The sequence below is a fragment of the Sinocyclocheilus grahami genome, unplaced genomic scaffold (assembly GCF_001515645.1).
Source record: "Sinocyclocheilus grahami isolate Dianchi unplaced genomic scaffold, SAMN03320097.WGS_v1.1 scaffold566.1, whole genome shotgun sequence".
Taxonomy (NCBI): domain Eukaryota; kingdom Metazoa; phylum Chordata; class Actinopteri; order Cypriniformes; family Cyprinidae; genus Sinocyclocheilus; species Sinocyclocheilus grahami.
Genome location: NW_015505745.1, coordinates 804,840 through 828,286, shown reverse-complemented (window position 1 = coordinate 828,286; position 23,447 = coordinate 804,840). Strand labels below are relative to the sequence as shown.

General features: G+C 37.4%; 1 protein-coding gene across 6 annotated transcripts in view; it reads left to right on the top strand.

Annotated features, from left to right (window-relative positions):
- The window catches only part of LOC107556397 (engulfment and cell motility protein 1), a 103,205-nt gene that overhangs the window by 44,102 nt on the left and 35,656 nt on the right, over positions 1-23,447 (top strand). For 2 of the 6 annotated variants that reach the window (XM_016239503.1, XM_016239504.1), the window contains exons 7-16: positions 632-667; positions 6,671-6,770; positions 7,358-7,509; positions 9,854-9,932; positions 10,964-11,005; positions 11,164-11,214; positions 11,551-11,673; positions 11,962-12,090; positions 15,339-15,443; positions 18,234-18,342. In XM_016239503.1, the coding sequence (XP_016094989.1) occupies positions 632-667; positions 6,671-6,770; positions 7,358-7,509; positions 9,854-9,932; positions 10,964-11,005; positions 11,164-11,214; positions 11,551-11,673; positions 11,962-12,090; positions 15,339-15,443; positions 18,234-18,342 (926 nt within the window). Of the gene's footprint in view, positions 1-631; positions 668-4,487; positions 4,518-6,670; positions 6,771-7,357; positions 7,510-9,853; positions 9,933-10,963; positions 11,006-11,163; positions 11,215-11,550; positions 11,674-11,961; positions 12,091-15,338; positions 15,444-18,233; positions 18,343-23,447 lie in introns of those variants that run through there. The other 4 variants (XM_016239507.1, XM_016239505.1, XM_016239506.1 and 1 more) reach the window with 4 other exon arrangements.

The window sequence follows — 23,447 nt, the reverse complement described above, 5'->3', positions numbered from 1 at the left end:
TATTTGTAGCTTTTGAAAAGGTACCGGCCCAGTGAAAGCTCTTGCACCTTTTTTCTTTTCTGAGTGTATGGTCACAAATGTAACCTATGAGATTAATTAGGTTTTAAAAGTACAGTGCAAGTCCTGGGTCAGAAATGACACTTCAAACAGGCAATGTGCCTCAGCTTTAAAGACCAAACAAGCTGAGTCATATCTGTGTATTATAGCCCTGCTGACAGGACCATGAGAGGAAACAAGTTTGAGTCGTAAATTAATGCAATATAATACACAATGATTTGTAATGGATACTTTGGGTAATCCTTCACACTTGCTCATAACCACCACAGGGAGTTAAGCACATGGCGTGCATTAAATGCGTGTAAAGCAATGTGTGTGTTTGCAGTCTTCTCCCAGTGTTCTGCTTTGCATGCTTTGTGTCTCTCAGAAAGGGTTTTTAATGTTCAGCTATGTGTTTCTCTCAGCTCATGCCTCACTGGATGTTTAAGATATACTGTTTTTTGCTTTAAACCTTAACAATGGGTTTTCCACAGATGTTCCTAATGTAATTGTCATAATGGGTTCAGAAAGGAATATTTGGACCCTGACTGTGTGTTTCTGTCTCCCTGACGTCAAAGTTTTTAAATTTTTTCAGACGGTATCAGAAACTGCAGAAGATAATGAAGCCTTGGTAAGCCCCTCCCCTCGAGCTGGATAACCCCCTGTCACTTACCCTCTAATCTCCGGGCCGAGTCTCTGCATGATCGGGCTCTGGCCTCAGTACTCAAAACCAATCAAAGCGATGGGAACACTTGGCAACTGCTGCAGTCACTACCATTTTTTCTGATGATTTTATGGTTTTATTTGGATGTTATTTCCATGTAACCAAATCATCTTTCTTTCTTTTGCATGTGGTGTTGGGCAACATTGGTGCTTTAGGGGGAGCTTTGCACTAACCTTTGGGAAACTGTTTTTTCTTCTTCCATTCATTGACAAGGTTATGTTGCTCACATTTCCATATGATTGCAACACCCACCATTCCTCTTAAAGTTTATCAAAACACTGCTTGTTGCTTAAAGTCCTGTTGCCCAGGATCCCTCTAAAATGATTGGTTGTCATAAACAACAAGTGACCTCAGCTAAACTCATATATCATGTCACATTTCATGTACATTTCATTTACTCGACACTAAATATCCCTTTGTGAGATTTCATCATCTCTCAATGTCACCATGGTAATTATTTGTAGGATTTTGCCCAATTCCAGCTGCAAATACTTCCTGCTCCCAGTGGTACATTTATGAATTGCTGTTCAAACTAATGTATTTTTATTATGAGGTCTAACTTACGCTGTATTAACTCCCTGCTGCCCTCAAACACTCAACACTAAGCTATATATGTGTGTGTATATATATATATATATATATATATACACACACACACATATAGCAAACCATGAATACACCATGAATAAATGTAATAAATAAAGCAATAATTTTTTATTTTACTTTTTAAGCTTCACTTATTGTAACAGTACTTTGAAATCTGCAATTTTATAATGAGTTACCTGTTCAGAATTGTGGCTCTGTTGTTTTTCCCACAGTTGTGACCTGTGACATGTGTACAAGTGAACAAGTAGTATATGAACAAGAACAATATTATAAAAAAAATAAAATAAAATGTTATCCGTATTTTGACAAGTTCTACATGTTTTGTTGAGTTTTGACAAACGTCATCTTCCAACGGGGCAAACAATCTTGATCATGTGTCTGTTTACGCCATACAAAAGTGTTTAAGACCGTCTGCATGTTCGTTTGACAACTGCATAAAATACATCGACAGCCCCTTCAATCTAAATTACACTCAGAAAAAAGGTGCAAAAGCTACCTTAAAGGTACTTACATCAATGGTACATATTTGTAGCTTTTGAAAAGGTACCGGCCCAGTGAAAGCTCTTGCACCTTTTTTCTTTTCTGAGTGTATGGTCACAAATGTAACCTATGAGATTAATTAGGTTTTAAAAGTACAGTGCAAGTCCTGGGTCAGAAATGACACTTCAAACAGGCAATGTGCCTCAGCTTTAAAGACCAAACAAGCTGAGTCATATCTGTGTATTATAGCCCTGCTGACAGGACCATGAGAGGAAACAAGTTTGAGTCGTAAATTAATGCAATATAATACACAATGATTTGTAATGGATACTTTGGGTAATCCTTCACACTTGCTCATAACCACCACAGGGAGTTAAGCACATGGCGTGCATTAAATGCGTGTAAAGCAATGTGTGTGTTTGCAGTCTTCTCCCAGTGTTCTGCTTTGCATGCTTTGTGTCTCTCAGAAAGGGTTTTTAATGTTCAGCTATGTGTTTCTCTCAGCTCATGCCTCACTGGATGTTTAAGATATACTGTTTTTTGCTTTAAACCTTAACAATGGGTTTTCCACAGATGTTCCTAATGTAATTGTCATAATGGGTTCAGAAAGGAATATTTGGACCCTGACTGTGTGTTTCTGTCTCCCTGACGTCAAAGTTTTTAAATTTTTTCAGACGGTATCAGAAACTGCAGAAGATAATGAAGCCTTGGTAAGCCCCTCCCCTCGAGCTGGATAACCCCCTGTCACTTACCCTCTAATCTCCGGGCCGAGTCTCTGCATGATCGGGCTCTGGCCTCAGTACTCAAAACCAATCAAAGCGATGGGAACACTTGGCAACTGCTGCAGTCACTACCATTTTTTCTGATGATTTTATGGTTTTATTTGGATGTTATTTCCATGTAACCAAATCATCTTTCTTTCTTTTGCATGTGGTGTTGGGCAACATTGGTGCTTTAGGGGGAGCTTTGCACTAACCTTTGGGAAACTGTTTTTTCTTCTTCCATTCATTGACAAGGTTATGTTGCTCACATTTCCATATGATTGCAACACCCACCATTCCTCTTAAAGTTTATCAAAACACTGCTTGTTGCTTAAAGTCCTGTTGCCCAGGATCCCTCTAAAATGATTGGTTGTCATAAACAACAAGTGACCTCAGCTAAACTCATATATCATGTCACATTTCATGTACATTTCATTTACTCGACACTAAATATCCCTTTGTGAGATTTCATCATCTCTCAATGTCACCATGGTAATTATTTGTAGGATTTTGCCCAATTCCAGCTGCAAATACTTCCTGCTCCCAGTGGTACATTTATGAATTGCTGTTCAAACTAATGTATTTTTATTATGAGGTCTAACTTACGCTGTATTAACTCCCTGCTGCCCTCAAACACTCAACACTAAGCTCAATGCAGGCAACTTTATTAAGTCTTTTCTGTTTCATGTCTAGGGCTCTGCCTTTTATGTTCTGTAACAGTTAAAATGGTATTATTTGTATTTGTTTTTGTAAATTCAGACCTCTTGACCTGAAGTAATTTTTTCCCCCTCAAAAGCTGTTTTTTTCCTATGTTGTAAATTTAACTTTTTGTTCCACCTGTATTTTAATGATGAGAAATAATGAAAAGGCATGAACTGAGGTATTTGTGACGATAGGGGGTAGTGTTATTCATTTTAAAATCAAAATCGCACATACAGAGTGCAATCTGTATGTGCAATCTGAGTGCAATTTTATGTGCAATCACGGCATGCTACAGTACAGATGCTGTTTATAGAAGTTAATACAAAAATTAAAATTAAATCATTTAGTCATCATTTACTTACTCCCATGTCGTTCCAAACTCGTATGACCTTTTTTGTGGAACATAAAAAGATATATTTTACAGAGTTGTCTGTTCCACTGGTGTTCTTATTGTTAACTAAAACTACAACTAATAAAATCATTTTGTTAATTGAAAGCTGAAATAAAATATAAACATTAGAAAAACTTGATATTAGAAATGTTGCTTTGGAAATGAAGTGAAATAAAATAAGTACTGAAATTACTATAACTAAAAGTGAAATTAAAGCTGTATAGAAATATTTAAAACAACTAGAAACTAATAAAAATGCCCAAATCATGAAAATAAAACAAAATATAAAAAAATCTGTATATTAATAAAATGTATTAATAAATATAAATGTTAAATTAATAAAATATTAATAAATACTATAAATTAAAAGTAAATAAATAATGCTTAAATTCCATTTCTGCAATTCTGTACCACTGCACTACGTGTAAAGTATTTAGGTAAAGTATATTTATAGTTGGCTATGTGTAGGTTTGTATGTGTTTAAATCTGTAGCACCTGTGAGTCACAACATTTCGTTTCTTTGTATGTCTCTACATACAGGGGAATGACAATAAAACTCGCTTGACTTGAAGAAAGGGTTTTTTTTATGTTCAGCTGATGTTTTCTCTCAGCTCATGCCTCACTGGATGTTTAAGATATACTGTTTTTTGCTTTAAACCTTAACAATGGGTTTTCCACAGATGTTCCTAATGTAATTGTCATAATGGGTTCATAAAGGAATATTTGGACCCTGACTATGTGTTTCTATCTCCCTGACGTCAAAGTTTTTAAATTTTTTCAGACGGTATCAGAAACTGCAGAAGATAATGAAGCCTTGGTAAGCCCCTCCCCTCGAGCTGGATAACCCCCTGTCACTTACCCTCTAATCTCCGGGCCGAGTCTCTGCATGATCGGGCTCTGGCCTCAGTACTCAAAACCAATCAAAGCGATGGGAACACTTGGCAACTGCTGCAGTCACTACCATTTTTTCTGATGATTTTATGGTTTTATTTGGATGTTATTTCCATGTAACCAAATCATCTTTCTTTCTTTTGCATGTGGTGTTGGGCAACATTGGTGCTTTAGGGGGAGCTTTGCACTAACCTTTGGGAAACTGTTTTTTCTTCTTCCATTCATTGACAAGGTTATGTTGCTCACATTTCCATATGATTGCAACACCCACCATTCCTCTTAAAGTTTATCAAAACACTGCTTGTTGCTTAAAGTCCTGTTGCCCAGGATCCCTCTAAAATGATTGGTTGTCATAAACAACAAGTGACCTCAGCTAAACTCATATATCATGTCACATTTCATGTACATTTCATTTACTCGACACTAAATATCCCTTTGTGAGATTTCATCATCTCTCAATGTCACCATGGTAATTATTTGTAGGATTTTGCCCAATTCCAGCTGCAAATACTTCCTGCTCCCAGTGGTACATTTATGAATTGCTGTTCAAACTAATGTATTTTTATTATGAGGTCTAACTTACGCTGTATTAACTCCCTGCTGCCCTCAAACACTCAACACTAAGCTCAATGCAGGCAACTTTATTAAGTCTTTTCTGTTTCATGTCTAGGGCTCTGCCTTTTATGTTCTGTAACAGTTAAAATGGTATTATTTGTATTTGTTTTTGTAAATTCAGACCTCTTGACCTGAAGTAATTTTTTCCCCCTCAAAAGCTGTTTTTTTCCTATGTTGTAAATTTAACTTTTTGTTCCACCTGTATTTTAATGATGAGAAATAATGAAAAGGCATGAACTGAGGTATTTGTGACGATAGGGGGTAGTGTTATTCATTTTAAAATCAAAATCGCACATACAGAGTGCAATCTGTATGTGCAATCTGAGTGCAATTTTATGTGCAATCACGGCATGCTACAGTACAGATGCTGTTTATAGAAGTTAATACAAAAATTAAAATTAAATCATTTAGTCATCATTTACTTACTCCCATGTCGTTCCAAACTCGTATGACCTTTTTTGTGGAACATAAAAAGATATATTTTACAGAGTTGTCTGTTCCACTGGTGTTCTTATTGTTAACTAAAACTACAACTAATAAAATCATTTTGTTAATTGAAAGCTGAAATAAAATATAAACATTAGAAAAACTTTGATATTAGAAATGTTGCTTTGGAAATGAAGTGAAATAAAATAAGTACTGAAATTACTATAACTAAAAGTGAAATTAAAGCTGTATAGAAATATTTAAAACAACTAGAAACTAATAAAAATGCCCAAATCATGAAAATAAAACAAAATATAAAAAAATCTGTATATTAATAAAATGTATTAATAAATATAAATGTTAAATTAATAAAATATTAATAAATACTATAAATTAAAAGTAAATAAATAATGCTTAAATTCCATTTCTGCAATTCTGTACCACTGCACTACGTGTAAAGTATTTAGGTAAAGTATATTTATAGTTGGCTATGTGTAGGTTTGTATGTGTTTAAATCTGTAGCACCTGTGAGTCACAACATTTCGTTTCTTTGTATGTCTCTACATACAGGGGAATGACAATAAAACTCGCTTGACTTGATTTATTAACACTGTTCCAGAAAAGAAAGAAAGTCCTAGAGGTTTGTAGCAACACGAGGGAGTAAATTATCACACAATGTTCCTTTTTGGGCGAACTATCCCTTTGAGTTGTATTTAACCTAAATATTTCTTTGAAAACTAGCGTATTTTGTTGTGTGTTCAGTCATCATAACTGTACTGTCCCAAACAAACTGCTGCATGATACCACTGATCATTTCTGCCAGTGTAATTCCACTGCTGCTCCTGCTGTCAAACTCTCTGGCATTCTCTGCTCTTCTGAAGGACAGGAGCATCAGCTGGATTGACTCCATGTCCTCCTGTTCTTCAGCTGCACCAGTACTTGATTCCTCTCGCTCTGTAAAGCTGAGGCTTAGCTGTTCGTTCAGTGCAGGTGAGCTGTAGAGACGTGGCTAGTGGTTGTTGTCTTGTCTTTTTTTAGCTTTGGTGACCTGCTCTCCTTCACACTGACGGCTTTCGTGGAGCTCATGGACCATGGCATTGTCTCCTGGGACACCTTCTCTGTGGCCTTTATCAAGAAGGTGCGTCCCCATGGCTATCAGTGGAAGTCTTTCCAGACAATAGATGTTTCCATGATTAGGGTACCAAATAGGTTGCTGTTGAGATGCTTGTGTTGACCACAGACCTTATTTCAGACATTTAACCAAAAACCCACTGACTTCGGGACGATTGAACCAGAAGTGCTGAATGCTAGTTTCTAAGTTTTATGTCATCCCTGCAGCACTCATTTATTTTAAAAATAAATTTATTTTTTATGGTCTATAAAAATAGAAAAAAAACGTTTCAGAAAAATCTTTTTATATACATTTTAAATGAGGTATGCATTTTTTGCAGTCCCTGTTTCTAAAATCTGGGGGAGAAAAACAAAAAAAATGCAAAACAATAATACATAAACATATAAATTACATATAAAATAAAATACAATTGTTAAAGGGTTGTGACTGAGTTGAGGCTCCAGCTGAATATAATGTGTTAGATCATTAAAACTGGCTATTATATTAAAAACGTCATGCTGTATTTTGATGACACTCTAGCTTTTAAACATGCATTATCCAGATTTCTTTGCATCCTTTTTAACCAATCCAAGCACTTGTCACTTCATCCTCAGATTGCCAGTTATGTGTGTAAATCTGCCATGGACACTGCTGTACTCCAGAGGTCTCTAGCCATCCTGGAGTCAATGGTGCTCAACAGTCAAGATCTCTACCAGAAGGTGGCTCAAGAAATCACCATTGGCCAGCTCATCCCTCATCTGCAAGGGTATGGGAAATTGATAGCTCTTTGCTATTGTAGTTATCAAATTGAGATTATTTAAAGGAAAAGTTGACCCAAAAATGAAAAATCTCATTTATTTGTGCATATGGCATTTTAAAGTTGTATTGCTTTTTATTTTTTGTGGAACACAACTTTAAAGTGAGCCTATTATGGCATTTTTAAGGTTCCTAATATTGTTTTGGGAGTCTCCTACAATAGGTATACATGCATGCAAGGTCAGAAAACGCTTTAGTTTTTTTCAAAATATGCATTTAATATCACCTCATTTTCCAACAATTCTCAAAAGATTCATTCGAAGCAGTTCTAAGATTCAATCTCTCTAAATCCCTAATTTCCGTGAGCCTACTCTGCTCTAATTGGTCAGATGGCCCAGTCTGTTGTGATTGGTCTACCGCGTACAGCGCGTGTTGGAAACGATACGCCCATTGCCATAGTTCTATATTTTGAAGGCTCAATAGAAAATATGAACATCTATTATTTATCAAACTTACAGGTTGTGATTCAGTGGAGCCAGGGTAATTCAATTTCAAATAAACAGGGTACTGAGCCATCTTTCAAGAGCAAGCGTTTTGTGAATCCCCATTGAACTCCCCGAGATTAGAGAAGCAGTCGTCAGAAAATGACGAGAACACAAAAAAAGATTGGGGTTGTAATGCTGGGAATTTTAACCACTGATTCTTTGCAGCCTCATCTTTCAGAAGTGAAGATCAAACAAATTTACTTTCACAGTGTAGGACACAGCATCTTCTCGACATGATGTTTACCACATGAACACGCTACAGTATTTGTGAGTGGGGTCAAGTTGTTAGCCAGCGTAGAACATAGGTGGGAATTATGCAAATTTGTTACCCCGTGACATGTAGGCACCACAGAAGTGGGATACTATAAATGACTCGTTTAGGCTGTTCAGTTGATTCTTTCTTTTGGCAGACAGTAACTTTATTTATCGTGCACTTTCGGCTTTACAGCGTTGTTTGTTTACATTCACATACAGCTACATTACACACTGCATAAAAGGTAATATTCAAAATGGCATAATATGGGCACTTTTAATACATTTTTAAGAATGTTCATGCTGCTTTTCTCAATATGATGAAAGTATTTAGTGACTGTCAAAATCTGAAAGTTTAAAAAAAGCAACACATTAATGGACCATATAGCCGATGCAGCTCCATTTGAATATGTACTTCTGTGTGTCAAGCTTTTGGAGCTTAACAAACTTAGTTACTGTATGCTTTTGTTGTGAACGATGACAATTTTTGGTGAACTATACCTTTAATTGCCACTCTTACTTTTTTTTTTTTTTTTTTTTCCCTTTGCCCATAAATCCCTAATTTCCGTGAGCCTACTCTGCTCTAATTGGTCAGATGGCCCAGTCTGTTGTGATTGGTCTACCGCGTACAGCGCGTGTTGGAAACGATACGCCCATTGCCATAGTTCTATATTTTGAAGGCTCAATAGAAAATATGAACATCTATTATTTATCAAACTTACAGGTTGTGATTCAGTGGAGCCAGGGTAATTCAATTTCAAATAAACAGGGTACTGAGCCATCTTTCAAGAGCAAGCGTTTTGTGAATCCCCATTGAACTCCCCGAGATTAGAGAAGCAGTCGTCAGAAAATGACGAGAACACAAAAAAAGATTGGGGTTGTAATGCTGGGAATTTTAACCACTGATTCTTTGCAGCCTCATCTTTCAGAAGTGAAGATCAAACAAATTTACTTTCACAGTGTAGGACACAGCATCTTCTCGACATGATGTTTACCACATGAACACGCTACAGTATTTGTGAGTGGGGTCAAGTTGTTAGCCAGCGTAGAACATAGGTGGGAATTATGCAAATTTGTTACCCCGTGACATGTAGGCACCACAGAAGTGGGATACTATAAATGACTCGTTTAGGCTGTTCAGTTGATTCTTTCTTTTGGCAGACAGTAACTTTATTTATCGTGCACTTTCGGCTTTACAGCGTTGTTTGTTTACATTCACATACAGCTACATTACACACTGCATAAAAGGTAATATTCAAAATGGCATAATATGGGCACTTTTAATACATTTTTAAGAATGTTCATGCTGCTTTTCTCAATATGATGAAAGTATTTAGTGACTGTCAAAATCTGAAAGTTTAAAAAAAGCAACACATTAATGGACCATATAGCCGATGCAGCTCCATTTGAATATGTACTTCTGTGTGTCAAGCTTTTGGAGCTTAACAAACTTAGTTACTGTATGCTTTTGTTGTGAACGATGACAATTTTTGGTGAACTATACCTTTAATTGCCACTCTTACTTTTTTTTTTTTTTTTTTTCCTCTCTGCGAACAGGACAGATCAGGACATTCAGACTTACACCATCGCAGTGATTAATGCGTTGTTCCTCAAAGCCCCTGAGGAGAAGAGACAGGTACTGCACATACGCAAACCCATTTTCTCTTTTTTTTTTTTTCATTTGTTTGTTGTTGTCTGGACTAAATAATGACACAGTGTCTTCATCAGGCAAGACGTGAGAGAATGTCAAGCCATGTTTATCTCAATTTTTGTTCTAACAAGCTGTGACTGTCAATAGCATCACACAACATTTGAGTCATTTTAATCACCCAAATTGAAATCTCATTGGTCTAAATTGCTGCACATTAAACATCAAACATGTTCTGATTGGCTGAGATTCTGTCATGCAGCATTTTTTTTGTTTCAGTTTGAACCTAAAAACCTGGTTAGGAAGTTCTGTTTGTGAAAAATCAGGGAAATATGTCACTTAATTTGGCGTTATTTTGTTATTTTCTACCTGTATGTGCATGAGTGTCTGTTTATGTGTTTGTAAGTGGCAGTTTTTCAACTTTTCCTTTTCCTTTCATCCTCCACCCATATTAAATGCCTTGTTATTCTTGATAGTGGAGTGGGTAGAACAACAATCCTTAAATTTGCAATCACATTTACATTGCTCTGTGAGTTTTTGTGGGCGAAATCCAGTAATTTCAATAGGAATCCACGCAAATATCGCAATGGGATTGCATGTTGGTCATATATGTTTTCTTTTTGACCAAGAGAAAACAGAAAGGTATGTCAGAAGACATGTCGCTCTCCAGAAAACCTAACCATGCAAAATGAATGACAGACAGCAAGTCAGACAGAGATTGGGCCGTGTGGTTTCTCAGGACACCTATTTTTGTATATCTGTCAGGTAGTTGGACAATTTATTTTGTGGTTAAAAAATTGCTTACAGCAGCTTTAAGTAAGAGAGAGTGACTATAGAGTCACAGCGGGCTCGTGTAGCTGCCTCATATCCTAAATGACAATGTACAGTTTCTCCAGGTCTGTTTTGCTGACCTCTCATTTCTGTGCCACTAACAAAATGCCTCTGCTTTCTCTTGCTTCTCTTCTTTTTTTTCTGTGTCATTCTCTTATTTCTTCCCCTCGCTGTACTCATAATGGTAGTTTGATGAGGACAATGTGAGCATCCTTGATTGTCCTCTTACAGTAAGTGCTCTCTAGTTGAGGTGAACCATCTGTAGGTGATTTGACTGAGATGTTTCATATGTTTGTAGAGCTATACCTTTTGAAAAGGTTATTGAATATGTGTGTATGTATATGAGTGTGTGAGAACTAAGGTGACTGAATGTTTTGCTTGATTGTAGGAGATGGCCCACATTCTAGCACAGAAGCAGCTGCGCTCAATCATCCTCAGTGTAAGTGCACAGTATACATATTATGAAAATCGTACGAGTAGTATGGCAGTTTGCCAGTCTGAACATAAACATCTCTCTCTGGTATTGCTTTCCTGTAATTGATGCAGCAAATATCAGAAAATATAATTTTCTTCAAGGCCTGGGAAACTAGTTAGTAGTAGTGGGGTTGTTATTATTTGCATAGTTTCTTTCACACAAAAAGTGCAGATCAAAGTACTTCACAGGTCTGGATATAAAGCAAAAGTGATGTTTTAGAAAAGGAAAGTAATTCTGTATCTCCACAGCAGTGCAATGTTTTCCGTCTGTCTAAAATTCTATTTCTCTCTTGTTTGTCAGAATGTGATCAGGAGTAACAAACCCATAAATGATGAAATGGCCCATCAGTTATATGTGCTACAAGTTTTGACCTTTAACCTTTTGGAGGACCGCATGATGACAAAGATGGATCCTCAAGACCAGGTGAACCTCTGTCTATAACTGTTAAATGATAAAGTTCAGTCCTGCTTATTATATAGCTGCTTGGCAAATAAATGAATGGACATGAAATATTTGTTTTGATTTAATTATTTTATTATTCTGACAAAGTGTGATATGTGAAATATGTAGCTATGCAGAAAATTAGTTGCTTGGGAGAATGGGCTATTGTTTAGTAGCCATTATGTAATTCTATTTGATGGCAGAATGTTGTGATTGAGAGATCAGAATCAAGCTGTGTAATAATAAGGTTTCATACCTGTGTTTGTATAGGCTCAGAGGGACATCATCTTCGAGCTGCGCAGGATCGCTTTTGACGTTGAGTGTGAGTCCAACAACAGCGGCAGCATTGAGAAGCGCAAGTCCATGTACACCAGAGACTACAAAAAGCTGGGCTTCATCGTAAGTTTTCATACAAGACATTGTAATAATTTTTGTTAGCTGTAAATTGACTGGAACAAATAAAAATGTTATACATATAACAATCTCAATTAAATAGCTGTTTGAGGAAATTCATCAACCCGGAATTGTTTGACATTTTATTTATTTAGCTAAAGCAGTTTGATCCCATATTATGTCACTATCATTGCGTAGTTCAAACCATTGTCTGAGTCCCTTGAAGCTCGGCTGAGTTCAGAACATTCAGAGCTCTTTGATCAAATTTGTTTGACACATTTCACTTTAACAGAATATCCGGCACGCTCTCCTTTGCACATCAAAACAGGTCACCTCGTCAGACATGCCCAGATGGCAGAGATGCCGTCAGTCAATCTGTCATATTTTGACACTATATTTTTTTCAGGTGAAATTGTCAGTCATGGTTCAAGCAGTGACATCAAGTACTGGGCAATATGAATTAAATATATATGCTATTTAATTTTTATTTTGTTATAAAAAAAATGTAAATGATTGTGTTGTTAGTATTATTATTATTATTTTGTTTTTGCTAGTTTTCTGTATAACTTTTCACTCAAATTGTAATGCTGATATCATTCAAAATGAAAAAAAATAAAATAAATAGAAGCCTTTTAATTAGTGGTCTTTAGCACCCCACTGTATTTCAAATATTATCAAAAGGTTGAAAAAAAATCTAAAAAATATTTTATATTTTATGTAAATATATTTTTAAAAATACATATTTGTATAATAATATTAATAATATACATTTAAATAAATATATACATTTAAATAATAAAGAAATTAATGAATGAATGAATTTGTAGAAGAGCCTGCTATACATTAGTAGAGCTTGAGAATATGAAAGCAGCAGGAAAGAGGAAGTAGAGGCCGAGGCAGGTGTGAAGAGGAGTAGAAGAGGATTGCGGTCAGTAGCCTGAAGGGGGCAAGACTGCAGTTGTCTTGTGCTCCTAAGCCCCTGTGAGCTTCTGAGGTTCACGAAGACCCCTTTCACAGTGCCGTGTGCTGTCTGAAGATAAGACCTTCCCTAAATTCCTCCTGCGGTGTTAACACCTCCTCAGATTACACACACACACACACACACACACACACTCGTTTTCCCATGCCACCAATGTCAAATGACAGGTAGCTCTGAGGGTCAAGACACCATTTTCACAGCGTTTTAGGAGAATGTGGAGTTTGTTTGTCCCAGTGATTTGCTGTTAGGGAGCAGTGCAGAATGTGTTAAGACAGCAGTGTTGCTAATGAGGGCTGTGTTCCAACTCTCTCAGGGCATTGTCACATTGATGGATGGGAAATTGGTCTCCAGTGCCCTCACCACAGACGTGTTTTTAAGTACTGTGCTCTGCCAGTGGACTCTGGCGCTGTTCAGAATGGAATATTAGTGTTTTGCATAATCTGTACTGTTCAGTATATATTGTATACTACAGCATGTTCTATATAATATACTATATATACATTATTGCTCAAAAGATTAGGGTCAGTAAAATGTTAATATTACAGAAGATTTCTGAATTCTGTTCAGAAATATTGTGAAATATTGCAGTTTCTGCAAAAATATTAATTTAGCAGCACAACTGTTTTCAACATTGATAATAATAATAAAAAATATTTTTTGAGCATCAAATCAGCCTATTAGAATGATTTCTGAAGGATCATGTGACGATAAACACTGGAGTAATGATGCTGAAAATTCAGCTTTGCTGCACATTACAGGAATAAATTACATTTAAAAAAACATTAAAATAGTATACAGTTATTTTAAATTGTAATAATATTTTACAATATTACTGTTACTGTATATTACACTTTTGAACAATAGTTTGTTAATAGTTTATATTGACATCCCCTGTCATTGTATAGAAAGCAGCAGTGTTCATAATATTTATTTTTGTGTTCCATTGGAAAAATGAAAGTGATATGGGTTCAGAGCAACATAAAGTTGAGGACTAAAAGGTGATTTTGGAATTAACTACTCATTTAGCTTAATTTAACATGCTGTTAACTAAAGATTTAAAGGGGTCATATGATGCTATTTTAAAGATCATTATTTGGTGTATTTGGTGTAACAGAATATGCTGACATGCTTTAATGTTCAAAAAACACATTATTTTTCAAACACTGCACATTATTGTAGGTCCTCTATGCCCCGCCTCTCCCAAACACGTTGTTTTCAACAAAGCCCCCTCCTTTGACAAGCGCAGTCTGCTCTGATTGGCCAGCTGACCCAGTGCATTGTGTTTGGCCGAATACTCTTCTAGGTTAAAAAATCTGTCGTCCATAAAATGCGTTGCACAAATTCGAACATCTGGGTTGTGCTGTTCTGTTGTAAATTAATCTTAACCAATGATTCCTGATTGCATCTACTTCCGGAAGGCCAAATAAAGTGCTTTTGCTTTCGCACTGAATCACACAGCGTCTCCCTGACATGGCTGCATCTACATTACTGCTGTTCCTGAAACCTCTTTCTTTGCGTGCACATTTGGGTGACATTATGCTAATATTTCCACATAGTGACATAGATATGTGGGGGCGTGTTGGAATGAGGCGTTTTAGGTAGGTGTGGTTGACTCTTAATTTTTATAAAGAATATCTCTTTTGATTTGAGACTTTGGATTTGAGTCTTTGCAACTTTACAGATCTTCTTTATGCACCAAGAGCTTGTAACACTTCAAAGAGAAAGGAAAACTTGAAATCGCATCATATGACCATCATATGTATTCCAAACTGCAAACGTACAAAGTACGTACATACCCTCTGGCTCTGTTTCTCTCTATTTGTTTCTTTGTCTCAAAATAAACCATGTTTTTACTCTGTGTGGTTCCTCTCTTCAATGCTCCAGACTCACCAGGATCCATCCGAAGGAAAGAACTTTCAAACACAGTGTAATTGGCAACTCTAAATTCAGTCAGAGAGCCACAGAGCCCTCATCCTCAAAGGCAACCATCTCACATTTTCTGAAAAGCACAGATTAGTTTGAAGTAGACGGTCGAGTAGAGGGAGCAGATATCGCAGTCCTAGCATTTGCAGAAAGCTTGCTGGGTCTTTGTCATCCACCGGGGATATGCAGGCCTGTTTCTGAAGCACGGACTCTTTCGGCAGTTTGTGCAATGGAACCAATTTGACAATTGTTTTATTTCTACTCCGCTACTCAGAATGCCAATACGAGACTCTTGCCCTGATTACGATGCGAGTCATGGAGTCACTGCTTGTGTTATTGTGTGTTTGTGTAGAATCATGTGAATCCTGCGGTTGACTTCACTCAGATTCCTCCTGGGATGCTGGCTCTGGACAACATGCTGTATTTCGCCAGGCACCATCAGGATGCTTATATCAGGGTAAGACATGCTCACATTACGTAGGTGTAGAAATGGAAAAATTATTTTTTATTTATAATCCGTTTTATTTATAGTCTGACTAGTGCTCAATTAACGCCTCTAAAGCCAAGTGTTACCTCACCGCTGAAGTCATGCTTTTACCTTAAAAGGGTGAGAGTGTGAGTGTGAGAGTGCTGGAGCAGAGTGAATCTTAATGGTAGATCTGATTTTGTGTCTGGTTTCTCTGCTGTTATTGCTTAAAAAAAAAATTCATTTATTCTCCTGCAAAATGTGTCATCTACCCCTCTATTCATGCTCGTAGACTCAGTAAGGAAAGTGAAGTGGTGTTGACTGAAGACATTTCTTGTGTCCTCACATAATTCTTTAACTGTACTATTCCACTTCACAGGCCTCCACAGCTGCGTTCTGTGACTCTTCAGGTCATCGCTGCTCTTAAGCGATACCCTGATAAACACTAAAATACACTCATTTCTCAGCATACACCCCAGTGCCCTTACATTTAGCACTGTAAAGAGTTTTTTTTTTTTGCCTTCTCAGCACCGGGTCCAGGACAACAACCCCTTCTAACCTGAAATGCAGCTTACAACCCTGTTTGGTGTTATTTTTGTTATTTCTAGCAATAAACAGTAAATAAACATCAAAATTAAAGAGATTGTTCATCTAAAAATGAAAATCATTTACTCACCCTTATGTCATTCCAAACCTGTCATTCCAGTCACTTTCTTTCTTCTGCCAAACACAAAAGAAGATTTTTTGAAGAATGTTTTTGTCCGTACCAATTAAAGTCAATGGGGTCCAAACCAACATTCTTCAAAATGTTTGTTGTGTTTTGCAGACAAAATAAATTTTGACTATATTTTTGACTATGACTATAAACTATAAAATAAAATAATCAAAAAAAAAGTTTTGAATAACTATGAAAGAATGAGTAACAAGATTTACAAATTTAGCTTAAATTAAGCTATTCTCTCTCTCTCGGAAGTCCATCAATTCTGAAGTGGACGATACATTACTATTGATCAGTCTTAGAGTGGGCACATAAATGACTGCGGAGACCAAACTCTGAGCCGCAGATGCACCCACAGTGTTGACACTTCAGACCCTTTGGGTGACAGGTAAAGCAGCATGCCTGCGGTGTCGGCGTTCCTCTGCCGCCTGGGTCATGACCACTTCCCAGGCATCAAGACCGGTCTTACAGGTGGACTTCCAGGAGACTCTGTCAGCCGCCAGACCTCCGAGGGACATTGCTGGGATGCCACAAGCCTTCAGTATGAATTTCACGTGATCTACTTAACATTTTTTGGCAGCCCACAGTGCGCTGTCCTTGCAGGAGGCTTACCATACAGCAGCTGCAGTGGCATCCGGTCAGAGGACAATCTAATATCATGACTGACCCAGCGCAGTTGTTGCTGGTAGAGGATATATTCCAAAGAGGTGATGTTGGCTTTGTGCCTAAGTTCGTTATGAGTGACATGATGCCACCAGCGGATGCCAAGCATGTTTTGAAGGCACTGGGTGTGAAAGGCTTCTAGTGCTTTGATATGGTGGTGATAGGGTGTCCAGGATTCACAGCCATACAAAAGAGCAGACAGGCAGATTGCTTTGTACACTCTGATCTTGATTGACAAGGCCAAGTTGCGTTTTAGATACACCCGGTGCATCAGGCGACCAAAGGAGGAAGAGGCTTGTTTAATTCAGTGTTGAATTTCATAAGATTTCTTATGAACTTCATTGATTTTGTAGCCGAGAATGAAGAAAGGTTGACAGGACACAGCTGACTCGTACGAGAGAATTAACAGGACCTCTGTTTTCTTGGTATTAACGATTAGCCCTGCGCGGCAAGGATATTGTGCATTGTGGCTGACCAAAGCAGCATCAGCCGCATACTGGAGTTCAAACACTGATGATGTTGTGACTTTTGACTGAGATCTCAGACGACGAGTGTTAAAGAGGCTGCCATCAAGGCGATACTTAAACTGGATACCGTTACCCCCGGAGATGCCGTCACGAAACAGCAATGTCACAGCTGCCAGGAAAAAATTTAAGATGATGGGAGCCAATACACACCCTTGTTTGACACCAACAATGACTTCAAAGGGCTCTGACTCAAGACCATCAGTGATGACTCTGACCAACATACCATCATGAAATTCATGCAAAACTGACCCAAAACAAGGAGGGCAGCCAAATTTAACATGCTGTTAACTAAAGATTTAAGAAAAGGTCCCCAAAAAACATGGATATTACTTGTGGTCCTTTTGTCAGATACAGTATGAAATATTAAAGATCAAGTTGAGCCCATTGCATTGTGGGATACAGAATTAAGCACAGCTCTGGTTACATGCTGGTTATTTTGAATAACTATGAAAGAATGAGTTACAAGATTGTAAGTACCAGGGGTTGCAAATTTAGCTTAAATTAAGCCTTTACTCAGTAGGTAATAGCCTTGTGGTTATGGATAAATGTGAATTTTCCATGAATTAAATATTTTTTTATTTAACTTTAAATGGGAGTAAATAAAAAAATAATAAAATTGATGAGTAAAATTAGAGTGTGGTTATTTACTTTTTTTCTGCCATTAAGTAGAAAAATTCAAGTTTATTTCTTGGGTGGCACAGTTAAAAAAAATATTGCATATTTTTTTAAATAGGGGAAAATCATGTAGTAACCAGGTTACACAAAATGTTAATGTAAAGAATTTTTTTCTCCAAAGCATGTTGCTTTAATAGATTTAATTCTATTAAATGTACACATTTAGTTAACACATTTAATTCTGTCTGTATATTACAGATTGTACTGGAGAACAGCAGTCGTGAGGATAAACATGAATGTCCATTTGGGCGCAGTAGTATCGAACTGACGAAGATGCTGTGTGAAATTCTCAAAGTGGGAGAACTTCGTAAGTGTCATCATTTTAAAACTTCATCTTTTATTTACTATTGACTTGTGAGATGTGTCCATTGAGTTTCGTTGTTGCAAGAATCGTTTTCGTCTTTCTTTCCACACATGTTGAGAGTGAACGGTTGCCAGCAGTGAAGATAAAAGGCAACATTAGACTTTATAATTGTAGAGGAGTTCATAAATTAATGAAGTAAAGAGTCTAATGTTTGCCCTCTTCCACCTCTGCAGTGTCTGAGCTTTTACGACTTGCTTTTATGTCTCAAGTTGAGGCTACAACAACCGACGTTGTCTGACTTGAGTTAATGCATAAGGATTGAGACTAGTCTGACTCAAATTCAAGGCAGGATGCTTGTTTGGGTTGCTTCGACCTTGCACTTAGGGGAAAGAGTAATGGAAAGTGGCAGAGAGAGACAGAGATGATATATGGAGGTAAACTGGACAGAGAGGTGTGGGATAGATCTCGACGGGCGGCACTGTAAGGTGTTATATGTGTGACTGTGAAAGCACAATGACTCATGGATGTCCAATGAGTTACAGTAAAAACATTTATAACTAGATTTTCTTTATGAAGAAGTGGTGTTTGCCAGTGCAGAACTTTGTTGTAGGTGGTTTCCATAGATATGTGCACTTAGATGCCATATTTGACACGTCAATGCGTTCGCCATCTTGGAATAGTTAACGTGTTGTCACTCACAGTAAACATCAATGAGATTTCCAAGATGCCACACCATTACACAGCCTCTGGTTGTAAAAACCGCAATTTAAATTCCTGAAGAAATGGAATGAACTTTCACAGGTGAGAATGTATTGGTTTGTGTTTTAATATGTATTAACTCATGTTACATGTTTTTTAAACTATGGTTTAATTTTTTTAAATAGTGTCAGCTAATGGCTTCATTTTGTTGTATTGTTTTAGTTTAGCAAAATCATCTGCTGAAGGTGTTGATATATGCATATAACCAGTGGTGTAGTGGAGGGTATACGCAGGTATACGGCATATACCCACTTCTTTATCAGTCGGCTTTGAGTATACCCACTTCTAAATCCCCTCTAATGCGCATCATTCATTAGTGTCCAGCATTAGGCAAAATCATGACAGTCCACCACATGAATAGCTAATCCAATCGCATGTAAAAAAATAAAAATAAAATACAAATATTCCCTAAAACACTCACTAAAGACAGCGGTCAGGAACGTGGCGCCAGCTTCCTTTGAAATATGTTTGATGATTGTGCCCGCTCCGTCCCCGACCCCAGTCAGAGAGGATGCCGATTGCCGACTGTGACAGAGATGCTGCCTGTTCATGCACATCATGTCAGGGGAGGCGAGCAGAGTGGTAAAATAATAGTTAATTATTGATTACTAATTTGAATCAGTACATTAGAATGAAAACAATAGCTTAAAAACCGGTAAACTTCTCTAAACATTTTGGTTTAAAAGCACGAGTGTTATACTGGATGGTGACTGAAGGTGTTTTAGATTATGCGCTGGTCTAGTTATTCTGAATGGATCCATATAGTAGCATGTAAGGTCAAGACAGCAGGTTTAGTGGTCCTTTGGCGTCTCCCTGTGGTACTGTTTGATATCGCAGCTTGACTGGTGTTTATTTATATTAAAAAGGTGGTGAGGATGGGGGGGGGTCAATTAAATTCTGGATCAATTGATAGTCACGATTTTTTTTTAAAATAGAGATCATGATTTTCCTACAAACAGACAACTAAACAAAATAGCATGTAATTTAGTACAGGTTCTGACAAAATGTTAATTGCTGCAGTCTATTTTTTTAATTTGAATTATTGCTAAATCTGCACCTCTTCTGTGGTTAATTTTAATTTCATAATGATCTTTACTCCGTGAAGTCAAGCAGCAGAAGTCACGGATCAGCTTTGACCGTTCCAATATGGCAGACTTACAGAAACAGCCGCTAATGAGGCTTCTATGGTGGTTTCTAAGCAGTTGCTATGTAGTTGCTAAGATGTTCTGAGTGTTTTTAATGTATTACCAAAGTCCCTTTAAGACACTCGGTGGCCATCTTTGAAACGCCTCTCGGGCATGCAAGTGCAGCTCCTATCTTTCTGAATGGGGAAACATCAAGTTCTCCAAAACTGTTCACCAATCTTACCAATCTTAACTGGTCATAACTTCTTTAAGTCAGATACACAAAGGTAGATTGGTCTAATTTGAATCTGAAATGTAAGACTGATTACCCCTTGCCAAACTGCTAGTTGGTCAAGCTGGTTTTTAAGTTGTAATTATTTCTTGAGACAAAGACAAAGTGGCCATGTTTGTGCAACTGGCATTTGGGTTGCACATGGATAAATCCATAAATGTAAAAATCTGTTGGATTTTTTTTTTTTTCAAGCTTTATGGTTTATGTTCTCATTCATGTCCAGTGCATTACTAGTCTACTCACTATAATGAAGTTAATCTTCTAGTCATATAGTATTTAGATAAGAGTTTCTGCCCCCAGATCTGTCATTTCTAGCTCAGTTTGGTGGCTCATTTCCTTGTGGGCCTGTCTAAGATTCTCCTATCCTACTCTGGAGTGCTGAGGAATCACAAAGAACTATAAACTCGTTGCTATATTCAGTCACGCACCATTAAATGTATCACAGTTGGAGTGATTCATCACATTTATTAAGCACAATATCGAGAGAGTAATGAGCAGCCAGCAAAGCATTTTATTGTTTAAAAACTCCATTTGGTATTCTGATTCAAGTTAGCAGAGAAGAGGTTTATTAGCACAACCTCACTGACAGCTTTTGGGCGTTATTGAACGGCAAGTATATTCTCAGTGGAGATTGCACCACCATCCTGTCATCAGAAGCCTAATTAAATGAACTTGCTGAGAAAGCTTAAAGTAATTCCTCATTTAAAATTAATGTGTGCGCGTTTGAAAGCCTTTTTGCCATTTGGCAGGTATTTTTGTTCAAAGTGATTTAAAGTGCACTTACGGAGCTTAGTGAGGGTAGATTCTATATTTGAGTTGACGCGGGTGTTGAAGGATGTCGAATGGCTTGTTTTAATGTTTGTGAACCTTAAAGGGGTGCATTTAACCAGTATGCCACACTATACACCATACTCTTCATTTGTTATGTTCTACAAATAGACAGACATGGCCTGGAGATCTCTCAGACTGTGTGTGTGCCAGCTTGTGCGCTCCCCAATCCAGGAAAAGCCCTGTCACACCTACCATTGATAGATTTTTAATGGCATATATCCCACATCGCATTTAAATATGTTTTATCTAGCTGTGGCACAAGTGTTTCTGTTCGACCGCTACTTCCGTCAGCAGTCATTAATTATTTATCAGGAATCCAGGTGTCCCTGCTTCACCTCCTCTCAGAGAAGCTATGAAAGTTTTATAGCCGTCCATGTTTTTCCCTACAAAAGCTTTAATGGAATCTGCGGTGGTCAGGCGCCATGCAATGGCTTCCTATTTCAGTCTTTAAAAAGGCATATCTAATATTTATGAGGAGAATCAAAATGGCTACAGGCAGAAATGTCCTTACTTATGGATTTATGGTGTTATTGCACTTTTACCGGGAGAACAGAGTGGTGCGTTTCCACCTTATGACTGAACTTACATATTAATGATGGCTCAGTACTGTCTATTTTTGGCCAGCCACAGAGTTGAAATGATCATGGTGAGCACATGTGAAAAAAAACTAGCACAGTGAGCATGTCACAGTCAGATCACCTCAAGTCCCATGGAGTTTGATTTCATTAATAAACTCATGTGCATCAGTGATCCTCAGCTGCACGCAGACAATACTGTGGGTTAACAGCATCAGGAATAGGCTTGTCTGTAACTGTCCACATTATCTCACACCTCTTGGATGATGTTTTTGACATCCCTGCTGCTCCATCATGAGCTCCCTACTGAGATATGGCACACTTTTATGATGGGAACATGGCGCCATGCCTGGGCGAGCCTGTGTAATGCCTGAGGGATCAACTTTGAGTCTGTGGATGAAACCAGAATGCTCTTCTGTTTGCTCTAGACTAGTTGCAACCGAAATGCAGTGGGGAAAAAATTACAATGAGTAAAAAGTGCTCCTTTCTGCATATTGACATGGAGCTCCCACATGTCTTGTTAACCACTGAAGTGTATTTGTTTAGTGGGAGATATTCTCCTAGGGACATCTTCTGCTTCAGTACTCGCTGAAGCTCTTTTACTCCTCTATACAGAAGTTAGTAGATATTGGTGTCGGTATTGACAGGCTGTACTATTGAAGTACCTCAGTTTCACTTCAGCTGCACTCGGTAATAAGACCACTCATGGCACAATGCACAAATGCTGACAAAAATACACACTGTGCGGGCAATTACATGGACGCTAGAGAGCCAAGTTGAGTTAAATGGAAATTTACACTGCCTTTGAAGTGATCCCTGCGGCTGATTCAGATTATAAAGTCCCATTAGCAGCTCAAAGAGGTTCAAAAGAACCACTTCCACATAGTATTTTGTCTAGTTAAAGTCGAGAATAGATTATGTTGAAAATAGCAGGTTAAAAAGGGGTCTTGAACCATTTTGAGGCTGAGGACCACTATGTGAATAGATGGGGCATAGAAGCCCTGTTGTATTTTGGGCTGCATTTTAAGCCTGGCCTATAATACACATTATTATAGGCCAGGCTTAAAATGCATATCAGTACCATACCAACTTTGATGTTTACATACCTACCTGTTTTGATGTTTACATTGCAAATCTATTAGAATATCATTGGGATGTACATTTGATATACATTTTAATACATGTTAATGTGGAAGGGATCATGAAACTTAGCTTCTTAACATTGGTTGAAATTAACTTAAAGAGATAAGTTTACCCAAAAATTAAGTTATATCATTAATTTTTTTTTACCACCATTGCATTTTTACAAACCAGAAAGTTATTGGAACAACGAAAGAAAAAACATTGGGCCATTTCAGAAAGAAAAAAACATTAGGCCATATTTATTTTAATTTTATGGACAAAAACAAAACATACATATCTTCAAAATATCTTCTTTTGTGTTCCACAGAAGAAATAAAGTCTGTTTTAAGTTAACTTCTACCTGTAGAAGTTAAGCTTAAAGTTGTCCTATCTGACAATCGGATG